The 13842-nt window shown below is 34.9% G+C and overlaps 1 protein-coding gene across 1 annotated transcript in view; it reads right to left on the minus strand.

Moving 5' to 3' along the window:
• Positions 1–13842, minus strand: part of SLC38A6 (solute carrier family 38 member 6) — a 74706-nt gene that overhangs the window by 37589 nt on the left and 23275 nt on the right. The window contains exons 4-5 of the mRNA XM_082647795.1: positions 10597–10649; positions 7177–7216 (exon numbers count right to left, since the gene is read on the minus strand). Of these exons, the coding sequence (XP_082503921.1) occupies positions 7177–7216; positions 10597–10649 (93 nt within the window). The remainder of the gene's footprint in view (positions 1–7176; positions 7217–10596; positions 10650–13842) is intronic.

Here is a 13842-nt window from a genome sequence, read left to right on the forward strand (position 1 = left end):
TTTGAGATGTGTTTTCATTTCAGTTTGTAGCTGGTTTGGTAAAGTGTTTAGTCAAGATTCCTCAGACAGGCTAAGGAGTTTCATGATAGGACTACTGCATTTACCACTACGATTCTATTGCATCTACAGCTATTACTGTAGTTCGGAAGAGAAAGTGTCCTGTTCTCACATATTTGAGATATTAACACTATACTGAAATTGAAAAAAATTAATACAAAAACCAATTCTTCTTCCCACAAACCCTGTACTCTGATAGGCTACTTTTTAGGACTCCCTTAAAAAAAAACCGACAAAGCTTCAATTGGAGTGTGGACCTAAGAAACCATTAATTTACAAAAATAATTATCCTTTTTGTTAAACACTTAAAAACACGTATGAAGATAAGATTATGTAGATCTATTTTTAAAACAGAATTAGGTTTTCAGCACTTGGAAGAAGTTCAGCAACTTCTTGAAGGATTAGTCAGCCAGCTCTAAACAGATGTACTATGGGAGGAAATAATGTTTGCCTTTCCTTCTAAGAGAGATTCAGTTTTACTTCAAACATGTTTTTAGTCATGGACAGCAACTGGTTTATTCTATTTAATGTGTCTTATTAACCTGGTGTTCCTAATAAATGTCCAAATGCCACTGAAATTATATCTCCATTCAAAATAATACACAACACAATCTCTCTCATTTTTAAAAAAGACTTTAAAAAACTCTGAAAACAAGGTCATTTCCCTAATTTGTGCACAAATGGAAATCAAAAATATATGGAGGAACTTCCCCCCCCATAACCCTTGGAAAATATATATCTTTGTTTTACTATTTATCAAGATCTTAAACTTGAATAAAAACTGACCAGAATATTTACTATTCTGAGAACCTTATAATTAAACTTCAATTAACAATTGTTACTAAGAAATACAATATTTTCAAAACCTCTTTAAAGTGACATGTAACCAGTAAATTTTGTCAAAGGAAGGACTTGTAAGAAATATTCCCCTTCCAAATTTCCTTTATTTCTCCTATTCTAAGACAGTGCTTTCTAGAATTTCTGGACAATACTATTCAGGCCTCAAAAAAGCCGCAGTTTGACTACAGATGAGACGACCAGCAGATGGCATTGTAACAGCACTCCCAATCCCTGTATCCCAGGAGATGGTACAAACCAGTAATTCTGAAAGACTTCAGTTACCTTACCCCCACCCCCCGCAAAAAATACACACGCGCACACACACACACACACATATTTCAGTAAGAAAGTAAAGCCAAAGGGTTTCTAACTTAATATTAAATCACGATTTTGAAAAATACTGAGAATTTGAAATTTTTACAGCTCTCAACTGAGAATGATCTTATTTATACCTTTCTGCTTATGAGATTTAGAAACTGTGCTACTTGACCACATAAAAGGGCTGCTGAGTTTCTCTTAAAACTTAGATACCCAAACTGAGGCGTTAATCAAGGCTGCTGTAGTAGGTCTGTGGGATCTCTGCCAGGCTGGAAATCTGGGTCATTCTAGCAATTTCAGGAGGCTTCAGTAAGTCTACTAATGTTTAGGGTTTCCCTTCCAAAATATGTAACAGTGACTCAATCTTTATTCTCCTTTAAAGAACTAAGGAAAGAATATGCTATCCATAGTGGTCCTTCATATTTTAAAAGAGCAAAATAAGAATTTAACGTACTCCCAGGAGCCACTCACCTTGCGTTTTGAGTTGGGCAAGATATGAAACCAGAAATAACATCAATTAACTTCACTTTTATCACATACTCATCAGAGTTAACATGACTTTCAACATGACTAAAGATGATTTGAGGTTTACTGCTTGATTTCTAGGGATACTTTAGCCAACTGAGTGGTCTATCTCAGGAGTTCAAACACTTGTGAAACTACTTACTTTGGTTTTTAGGAAAAGAATCTCATAATGCAACACAATTAGAGGAACTATGTGGAAACTACCTGTACTTATTTGCTATTACAGTTCTTAATCCTTTAACTTGTAGTCCGCTAAATTCAAACTCTCAGCCAGAGTTCTCTTCCCTCTAACAGCATTAAATATTAAAACTCCCAGATGCTTCTTTTCTGACTCTATGTCCAAGCAACAATGACTCTCAGCAAATGCCCCTCCAGTGCCTGAGGCATCGGGCAGCTGGGGCCTCTCTGGCTCTGGCTCTGGCCTATTTTGGGCCCCTAATTCATCAGTGTTGGGAGGCAATCAGGAATTGCTTCTAAGTAGTATTTTACTACGTGGCTCTCCATTTTCTAAAGGTAATGGTTTCCATAACCCTAGAAAAAAAGAGTGCTAAATTTAGTGAGTCACATTTTTTTCTATTATAAAGTTTAGAGATTTTTCAAAGACAGTAGATCTTTCCAATCTATTTGTCAGACCACACTAGTGCCCTGTGACTAATACTTGGTGTGTGATTGTACTGGGGAAAAAAGGTTTTCTGTGAAGTTCTGACAGTCGATTTTTCCCTAAAGAAACCATATGCTCACTTATGCATTTTGTGTGGTCTTCTCTTGCCAGTTGATCTTCCTTTTTTAAAGGAATACCAAACCAGGTCACTGGCTTTTCCTTCTCTCCCTCCTTCTCTTATTCCTTACTTTCTTCCTATAATAAATAAGATTTATTAAACACCTACTAAGTGCTACGTACTTAAGAGCATAAATGAATGAGCAAAATTACTTAGATATATGGAATACAAAGATGCAGGGAATAAACTGAGTCTTACTAAAAGATCCATGTAACAAATATTGATCAAGGACAATTCATGATCATCTTGCTTCTAAAGGCCCCTGTTTCATTTTTCTCATAGATTCATCAGGGGCATAGAATCCCAAGAAAACTGGGAAATGTTTAAATGTTACAAAGAATAAGAGTCAGGAAGCATTAATCTAAGACATGATTATCCAACCTGAAAGCAGATGATATTAAAATACTTTATCTATTTTACATAAATAAGATCTAACTCTCCTCAATATTTTCAACCTTTTAATTTTTATATAATTCTAAACTATAAACCACTCTATGGACTTTCAAGTTTCTTTCTATCATTTATATAGTATATAAAATTGTCTCCTTGAAGCAAAATCTTAGGCTTTTAAACAGAATTTTTTTAATTGTCTCATTCATTCAACAAATATTATTTATTTGTTCCTCTACCAGAAACTAGGTCAAGTTATGAAAACACATAGTTCCTGTCCCCAATGAGTTTTAAAAATCCTCAACATTTAATCTTTTCATAGCTTTACAAGTATTTACTATATCAGAGCAGAAAGAACAAAGCCTTTAGAAGTAGACAAAGTGAGATTTGAGTCCTGGCTGTATTAAGGGGTAAAGGTAAGCAAGTCATTTATCCCTTCTGAGCACTGATTTCGACCTCTGTAAAACGAGGATAATATCATCTACCCTGAAGGGCTGTTGTAAGTATAATTAAAGTGTCTAGGAGGAGGCTTGACCTAAAGACAATCTATTATATTATTTTTCATTTCTAAACAACCACTGAAAAACTCCAAGCATTTATACTAATAGTGAATATACTATTTTTCAAAAATGCTATCTGAACTATATTATATATGCAGATAGGCATGTAAGAAGTGCAAAAATTTAATCTGATGCTATACACTTCATACCATCTTATAAATATCCAATGTATTTCCAATTAACAAAGGGAAAAGTCAAAATCCATTTTGAAAGAATAACATTAAATAAATCATATGCACAACATATTAAAGATCCTCCCAAATAAGTATGCTGTTTCTTCTCAAGCATACATGGCTTAGCGCTGTTAAGGGCTTCCACGGACCTAGCTTAGATTAATCAAGAAATTACTTCGTAAGCCTGGAGTTCTTAGATTTTAACCTCAGAGGCTCAGTGGCTGCCCTAAAGGGTAGTTCTAAGAACTGAGACTCCCCTTTCTGAAAAAGAACAGCATCCATGAAAGCTTTTAGAGCAATAGTTTCTGACTTGTTAAAGATACCTAAGAAAAGACCAAATCATCTTTTGAACCAAGAATAACCCTCCCACAAAACTTTCCTGTAATAAAAATATTTTAATGCTCTGAAGGAATTAACATGCCTATCAAAGTGCTAAATTAGAAGGTGACTTTTGTGGTAAGAAGGGACCTTAAGCTTCGTGCTTTTCCCATCCTACCCCCAGCAATTTAACAAAGAGGAAACTGAAGCTGAGAGGAATTTTCCCAACACACATGGCTACCTAATGGCAGAGACTGGAGCAGAAAGAATTCAACGTATCTGACTTCCAACCCAGTGTTCTGCTCACAAGAGCAAGCTTCCAATTCTATTATAATAAAGGAATGATTATATGCACATCTTGCTAAGACAAAAGAAAAAAAAGTTCTGAAAATGTTTCAGTTATTATTTAGTGGGCTCTCAATAGATAAACTTTTAACCAATGTGAAGAAAATCATGAGGACATTATTCTAAAAACTGAATAAGCATTACCAGCTTTTCTGAATTTGAGGGACATTAAAAATTTCTGTGATTGCTTCTAAGTCACTTTTTAAAAAAAGTTTCTGAAACAAAGCAAGCAAGCAAATCAACAAACAGTTGGAAGAACTGATGATTTATCTGCCACCAAATTCAGAATTCTTTCTAGAACATTCTGACAACTGACCAACCAGCTCTGTTTGAATGTCTTCAGGGATACAGAGCTTTATCAAAGGAGTGTAGGCCATCTCCATTGTCACACAGCTTAGCATTCCAAATGAAACCAGACCAGCTTCACTGTAGAGTTCTACCCATTAGAACCAGTTCTGCCCTCCAGAACAATACTAAATTAGTCTAGTATCTTTCTATATTTCATGTTTAGCTTTTCAAATATTTAAAGCTAGTGATCAGTCTAGAAGTCCCCTTTTCTTCTTGATAAATATAGCTAGAATATTAAAAAGTACTTGGAAATAGCACATATAAATCATATTCAGCTCCATTAAGCTTAAAAAAAAGGTTTATCCAGTTCCAAGTATTGTGCTAGGTTCTGGGACTACAAAGAGAAATAAGACATAATCCTTGCCTTGGAGGAGCTGACAATATAGTAGGGAAGTAAAAGCATATACAGAGATAACTTCAACCTAATAACAGCAAGTGCTAAAATAGAGTCATGTCCAATAACAGTTGCATACCAGATTAGGGAACAAGGAAGAGATCAGGGTGAAGGATACAGAGAATACAACAGCAGGCATTTTGCCAGTCACAAATTTAGATCCAAAGTCCTGGGTTGAAAACTCTACATAAAATAAACAATAGTTAACCCTAATCCAAACAAAATGTGCTTGATGGTTCTTACTAATCATATAGAGAGGAAAATAAGGGATTGAAAATACCAAAACATACTTTCACATTAGCGACATTACAAGTGCACATTTAAGCAATACATATTTGCTAAAATAAAGTATTCCAAAGTAGATCTTAAACTCAATGATATTATATAGATTCATTAGGTAAGAGACTGGTTACTAACTGCTAATGTGAAGAGCGAAGTGTGTGTTAACAAGGAAATTATTTGGTCCGACATCCAAGAAAGTATTCTTCTCCTTCAATAATATATTTTTTTGCCCTGAAAATTCAAAGAATTAAAACATGAATGTTCAGGATTTCCAAAACAATGGCAAATACAATTTATTGTTGGAATGTTAATTTTTTCCTTGACCAAGAAACTCATTAAAGATGGAATTTTGCTGAACAATACTTAAAGTGAAACAGCTCATATCTCGAGTATCAGTTAAACTTTATTAAAGCTGTCATGTTTAAATTATTTTGAACTATCACAGATAAGAAATGAGATTAAAATTTCCTCTGACCATACCTTCTTGAATAAGATCCAAAGTGCATATCAACCTTCTCTGTATTTAACCTTAAAGTAAAAGTATTTATTTAGCACTCCAGTCAATGGTAAAAGAAAATTAAGATATCGTTCAGCATTTGTAACTTCTTTACAACATACACAAACATGATTCCCATAGTATTTTGGATTTAAATGTTTAATACATTTAGTCAATAACTATCAATAATTAAAAGTAATTTTTGTTTCTACATAGTTCTTGATATCAGGATCATATTTTTTTAATTTAATTTAATTTTTTTTGTTACGCGGGCCTCTCACTGTTGTGGCCTCTCCCGTTGCAGAGCACGGGCTCCGGACGCGCAGGCTCAGCGGCCATGGCTCACGGGCCCAGCCGCTCCACGGTATGTGGGATCTTCCCGGACCAGGGCACGAACCCATGTCCCCTGCATCGGCAGGCGGACTCTCAACCACTGCGCCATCAGGGAAGCCCCTCAGGATCATTTTTTAATGGGAACAAGATGCAAGATAAATGTGAGAATATTTTTCATTTGTCTCAAGTTTGTTTATTTTTTTTTATAAATTTATTTATTTTATTTATTTATTTTTGGCTGCGTTGGGTCTTCGTTGCTGTGCACGGGCTTTCTCTAGTTGTGGCGAGTGGGGGCTACTCTTTGCTGTAGGATGCAGGCTTCTCATTGCGGTGGCTTCTCTTGTTGCGGAGCACAGGCTCTAGGCGCTCGGGCTTCAGTAGTTGTGGCTCGCGGGCTCTAGGCGCTCGGGCTCAGTAGTTGTGGCGCATGGGCTTAGTTGCTCTGCGGCATGTGGGATCTTCCCAGACCAGGGCTTGAACCCGTGTTCTCTGCATTGGCAGGCGGATTCTTAACCACTGCGCCGCCAGGGAAGCCCAAGTTTGTTTATTTTTTAAACCACGTGGTCATTTTCAATTTCTTGGTTACAAAGAAGATTGCCTTTCCACACCTGACACAGCCATGGAACACCACTCCCTCTAAAGCAGTACATGTCACTGGGGGCGATCAGGACAAAAGTACAGAGAAATACTTCAGAATCACCTGGAGAGTTTTTGCAAGCGGTACCTCACCACTATTACAACTACAGAAAGCCCATGCTTTAGAGGTGTGTGGCAGACCTAATAACAAGATTGAAATCAAGGGTTTAGCTGCAACTGAATTTAGAAACTATTGTCCTACAAGTGCTAAAAAGAATTTTAAAAAAAAAAAAGAGTAATGAGGACAACACACAGGGCTTCTGAGACACCTATGTCTACAGAGGTTCAGGTTCCCAGCTAGACCTGTAGTAAGGCAAGAAGCCAAAGGAGGAAATCATTTCCATCACATTTATGCATAAGCAGTGCACTTTCAATTGCTTACCTCCAATATTCTGAATTATTATGGTGCCTGCTACCACCATCTAAAAAACAACAAATGTATTCAGAAGATGAAAGGGGAAATAATACAAAAGGATCAGTATTTTATTAAAATCCAATAACTATGACTTAAAAACAGATGCAGAAATTGAGTGAAGAGAAACTGAAAAGAATACACTTTGCCAGCCATTTGTAATATATAAAACTAACAATCATCACATAACCTTTCTTTAATAGTTCCATGGTTACTATAAAGAACACTTTTGTAAGTTTTCTTGGCAGTCATTTTTAAATAGTTAAAAGTGTTAAAAATCTAGTAATCAATGGTTATCAAAGTACCAAAAAACTGAAATTGAATCTATCTGCTCTCATTCTCCCTTTTTTACTGGTTTTATCACTTTGCTTTGTTAGGTAGACTGAGATAGTCTCAGGTGTGTTGTGTCAATGCCGTACTGCACAGAAGGGAATAACATAGTCTGCGGAGTGTATCAGCTTGGCATACACCAAGCCTTGAACATCCCTGTCGCAGGGATTAATAAAGTCTAGAGCAGAAAACTCTATAGAGCCCACATATTCTCACATCTGAAAATTGAAGCAAAATGTTTTAAACTCAATAATATGAAGTAGACTGAGTGCAAGACAACAGGAGGTGGTGAAGAGTGTAATATATTGGAGAAGTCCTCCCGTTTCAAAATGGGGCAGCTGCTGCACAGCTCTGGCCAGTTGCTGACATGTGAGAATGTGAATCCAGTGTAGCTCAATCTTCTGCTTTTTCAAGAAAAGTCAGAAATTGAATTCTTTTAAAATGTCATAACTCTTTGTTGGCAATCAGCTAAAAATAAAAAAGATTTGAGCCAAACAAAATATGCCTGAGGACTATGTTCAGCCTGCAGGCTTGCTAACTTGTGATCTTTGATGACATTCCTGGGAAACTCAGGATAACACTTTATCCATTCTTGGTCATCAGATGTACTCAGGAGAAATGATTAAACATTCTGCTTCCACTTGGGCCTTTCAGTCACTTATATCTTGGTGGATCTGTACCTCCAATGTATGTTTCGAGCTGACTAGCTATCTAAGATCATTACTACATGGACTGGGAAGAGATGACCCTTCCTCTCCTAGAAATTCCATCAGTGACACAGCATTTGCCTATCCTGGGAATAAACTAAGTTACTGAGACCTAAAAGCCTTGGGGTCTGGAAAGCAGGGATAATGATAGAAACACTTGGCAAGGTGTCTTTGAATGTGGTAACTCCACTCTAACATTTTCCAGAAAAATCTCTACATATCAACCCATTTAAAAATTAGTTCCAAAGTGTCACTCACAGTTATTTGTGAAAAGACTTTTTTGAAATTTTTGTATACTATTTTTCATATGCAATTGATACCTATTGTCAATCACACATGAAATTTGGATTTTTCTAAGAATATACTGCAAAAAGCAATAATATCAGCTTAGTGATGACTATCTTCCCATTTTTTGTCTGAATTTAAGCATTTTTGATCTAGAAAGTCAGTATATCTTTCTATCAATCTATCGATCTATCGATATTTCCAGTGCCTAGCACAGTGCATGGCACATGGTATTTGCTCAATAAATATTTGTTTGACAAGTACATAAATCCATTTATAAACAATTAAAAATTTTCCTTAAAAAGTTCAAAGCATTTCAAAAATATTTAATTTTCAGAACAATGTTACCCTATCATATGTCATATCCATATTCATATAATATCTGGAAAGAAGGAAATAGGAAAGTTTCAACCCAACTGTGGAAGTTGAGAGAAAATATGAAACAAACAACTCCTCATTTAGAGTATTCTCTGTCTGTGTATCTGCCTACTAAGAACTGTGTGCATACATTAAAATGATAATGCAACTATTGTAGAGTTTTAGGAAAAGGGGACTCTCAATAATCCATGTTCTTCTTGTAGAGTCTGCTGCTACCCAAGGAATGCAGGAAACACCAATGTGAAATAACAGTGATGATGCTTAGGCATGTTTACAGATTATATTAAATTAATTGGAGAGTTTTCTTATATAAATAACATTTTCTTCTTCCTTGATTAAACTGGATACAGTTAATTGATCATGATTATACCAAACATCCTGATCTTCGAGAAAGAGAAATTGTTTAGATGATTAACAAAAACCTTTACCCTCAAAAGTAACATAGTCTCCATTTAGTTCAAGTTTCAGGCTATTAAAATAAGCTCCAGGGTTTCCCTGGTGGCGCAGTGGTTGAGAGTTCGCCTGCCGATGCAGGGGACACAGGTTCGTGCCCCGGTCCGGGAAGATCCCACGTGCCAGGCCCGTGAGCCATGGCCGCTGAGCCTGTGCGTCCGGAGCTGTGCTCCGCAACGGGAGAGGCCACAGCAGTGAGAGGCCCGCGTACCGCAAAAAAAAAAAAAAAGATAAGCTCCAAACCATGAGGTTACACAGTATGATTTAAATATTCTCTTTGTGCTTTAAAACCAAAGTTAATTTGAATGTAAATACACATTCCTCTCCACCATTACATAGCTATATCTTTTTCCTCCCAGACTCACTTCTAAGAAGTTAGTTCGGCAATCTACAAATACAGCATCGTTTTATATTAAAAACAAAACAAACAAAAAATACAAACAACAGATTTACAAAGAAAAAGTCCTGTTTGGAACCAACATGTAAATGGGTTTTAGAAGTATGATAGCTCTTCAGAAATAAAAAATTATTAAAGCACTAACAATAATATTTAACTACTGATTACCTGTGGAAGAAGACAGTATTTCCTCTACCCATTAAATTAGTTTAGTATGCCTATCACAGATGAATGCCCAATAAATACTGTTGTTATTTCTCTTATTCTAAGGAGGAAAAGTAGTAGATTTTGAGTCTGGAGTCCTATGTAATACTGGCCTAAGTAATTGTAGACAAATAGGCCCCTTCCCTTCTCTGGGCCTTAATTTCCTAACCTATAAATGAGGGGACATCTAGATCATCTTTTAGCACTGTTCAGCTCTTAAATGATATGATCTTCTAATTATCAGTTTTTTTAAACATGCTATAAGTTTAATTCTATGCTTCTGTCTTGTCCTGTCTTCACGAGAATTTACTCAGATAATATAATCAAAATTAATAAGAAAAACTTAAAGCAGGCCATCGTTACTGATTTAAAATTATACAAGTCATTGTTCTCCTTCATTAGGGTAAAAAACACTAAAAAAATTTAAGTGTTGAATTAAATTTATCAATGCATTTTTAGGAAGGGCACAGAGATTTCTTCTCTCTCTTCCTGCTCCCATCATTCTCTTTCTTCATTTTAGTTTCCTTTTATTCCCTTAATTTCTTTCTCTTATATATACTTGTCTTTTCTAACTGGAAATGGAAGGAAAAATTCCCTTCAGGATTTTGAACACAGCAAGGAGAAAAAAATAATTACCTTTCCAGGTAATCCAAATGCAAAGAGTCCAAGATCTTCATAAGATGTCACAGCTGTTAAGAGAAATTATAACTGTTATTTTTCCACAAAACTATTTGTGTGCCAAGTCTTACACAGAAGAAAGCTACTCCACTACTACCTGATAGCTATTGAATTGTCACACTAAATTTAAAGCAGAAGTAATGACTTTGGGGGAAACCCGAAAACTTATGATCCATGAAGACAGCGTCCTCTTAGAATAAGTAGAGCTTAGCAATTACCAAGGTTGTCTAACAACTACCCAGGCTGCATAAATTCAAATAGAATAATTACTCAAGAACAACACACTTCTCACTAAACAGTACTTGCAGACTACACTGTCCAAATGTAAGTTTCCATTGGCAACAGTTTCTGAAAACTGCTGTGTAAATAAAACTTGATAAAGTACAAAAGTTGTATCATACTTTCAGAGACATTCACTTTTCCAGGCTACCTAGGATATGATAATGTATTCATGATAGAAACAATACCCTCATCCTGCAATAAGGGTATATATTTTCTTTTTCATCATAAAGAGTATGAAATTACATTTTCATTCCACATGTTCAAGAAGTGTGATCACAGAAAAGATGAAAATTAAATGGCTCATAAAAGAACCAAATGTGTCCTTAGATGATAAAGCTTCATGTTATAACTAGTGATGTCACAGGTAAAAATAAGAGAAGTAAAAACATTTATATAATCCTAAATTTGAAAAGTCCTTAAACTTATAGTGCTTACACTGAAAAAAAAAAAAAGCAGGTTAGCAGACACTAAGGCTTGCTTATAGCAACACACATTTCCTATTGAGTCAAAGATATGTCTCATCATTTCTTAAAGAAAGTTTTTAATATATACTCTCAAGATATACATAGGTTTCTTTACCACTACATTAACAAAAAAACTCCCTTATACTTTCATAAACAAAGTCTACCACGTATGAAAAAATAAGCATTTTGAAAACCACACATGGTCTGTACATGTTATAACTATTACAAATTCAGAACGAAAACAGTGAAATGCTAAAAAAATAAGTTTTACTTAAAACAAAAATTTTTAACATTTTAAACTTTTTTAAACTTTAATTTATTATCAGAGTAGATAGAAGAATTTCAAAACTTTTTGGATGACACAGCTATTTTTTATTTTACTTTTTTATATTATTATTTTATTTTTTTGGCCGCATTGTGTGGCACGCGGGATCTTAGCTCTGCGACCAGGGATCAAACCTGTGCCCCTTGCAGTGGGCACGTGGAGTCTTAACCACTGGACCACCAGGGAAGTCCCAACACGGCTATTTTTTAAAATTATTTACATACTGCTCAACAGTGGGCAAGGACAATTTAATTTTGAATTTGGAACATATAATTTGATTATAAGTAGGAACCTTTATGCTTTAACAATGAAAGACTTCAATAATAATCTTAGAGAGGTAGACTGTAGATATATTTTAGAACATAAAATTAAAAAGCAGAGTTAAAAAACTAAGAACTGGATTTTTTTTCCTCCTATGTGAAATGCTGAAATTCTTTTTTTCAAATACACATGTTCTAAAGTGAATGTCAACACAAAAATTAATAATTATTTCAACCAATAAATCTTTACTAGTTTGTTTTCATATTCCTAAATATAGTTAAGAGATAATGTTATATAGGGGCACAATTTCTTATATTTAACTTCCAAAGCCTTGGTATATATATTAAACCAGAAAATTCTCTAAATGTTAGCTTCTATCTAATTTGACATTAAGAAGGTAATTTTGTTACATACTAGGTGTTTGTGAACCAAGTCTCCAGAAGGTCTCTGATCTGTCACTATGAGGCACGAGATTAAAGGAACAACATTGTTCATTTTCAGCATCCCTCTTTCATATTACAGTTGAAAGTGTTAGTTCTTTTAAAAAAACTTTCCTTCCAAGGACTTAAAGCAAGGAGGCTTTTCAGTGTTACATATGGAAATACACCACATAACTTGCTTTTAAAATGATCTATTTTGGGGACTTCCCTGGTGGTCCAGCGGGTAAGACTACACGCTCCCAATGCAGGGGGCCTGGTTTCGATCCCTGGTCAGGGAACTAGATCCCACATGCATGCCGCAACTAAGATCCCACATGCTGCAACTAAAAGATCCCACATGCCGCAACGAAGATCCCCTGTGCTGCAACTAAAACCCAGCACAGCCAAAATAAATAAATAAATTTTAAAAAACTTTAAAAAAAATTAAATGATCTAGTTTGCATTAGATTCTTAGGGAGCAAGTTATCAAGATAATACTCTTTAAAAAGTTTGACTAGGATTTGTTTTATTTTTAAATAGCAGAAAACAAGTATAGATCGTATACTAGTAAACATAAAAAGCAAATAACTTTCCGATAAGCAAAAATAATATTGAAATATTCCAAAAAGAATTGGTATTTCAATTATCTAAATTTAAATAAATTAAACATTTATTCTTAATTTTTAAATTAGAATATAACATTTATTACTCCAGAAAATATAATCAAACTAACAGCTTAATGAAGATAGTTGTAATTGCAACTTCTGACAATAGTGGCATACATTTTAGCAATCTCACATTTGTTCTCTATTATTTTCTGGTGTTATAAAAATATCTTTAAGTACAGCAAAGTCCCAAATTCAGAGTGAACAAAGTTTAGACTTTTAAATGGAGACTTACACTATGTTCAAATCCTAACTCTACCTTTAAGTCAGCAGGTCTGGCTAGTCATTCAGTTCTGTCACTGTCATCTTACTTCTTTTATGTTGCAAAAATTAGAAGTACTTTTCCAGGTCTGAGACATCATTAGTACGAACAATGGCTTCTGGCTTAACTTTGAGGCTTTGCTTAGATAAAATATGTACACAGTCAGTCAAATGCTTTATCTCCACATATTTACTATTTAATGGTTTTCTGGATCATCTCGACATACGAACCAAAACAACACTAGTGAAATACTTTGAAAATTCTGTTCTACCATTTGGACAATTAAGATGCTGGTAACAGTGTAAATTGGAACTGACTTTGGAATGTAATTTGACCAACGAACCTTGAAAATATTTATAATATTTGACCCCTGGGAGCTTGCATCTTAGGAAATAAGACTAACATCAGAGAAATCATTATATGCAAAGATACTCATTGTGTATTATTTAGATTGAAAAAAAAAGACTACCTAAATGCTCAATAATGGTAAAGTGGTTAAGTAAATTATGGTAGGTATATCTAGTAG

The sequence above is a fragment of the Grampus griseus genome (assembly GCF_964374135.1).
Source record: "Grampus griseus genome assembly, chromosome: 2".
NCBI lineage: Eukaryota > Metazoa > Chordata > Mammalia > Artiodactyla > Delphinidae > Grampus > Grampus griseus.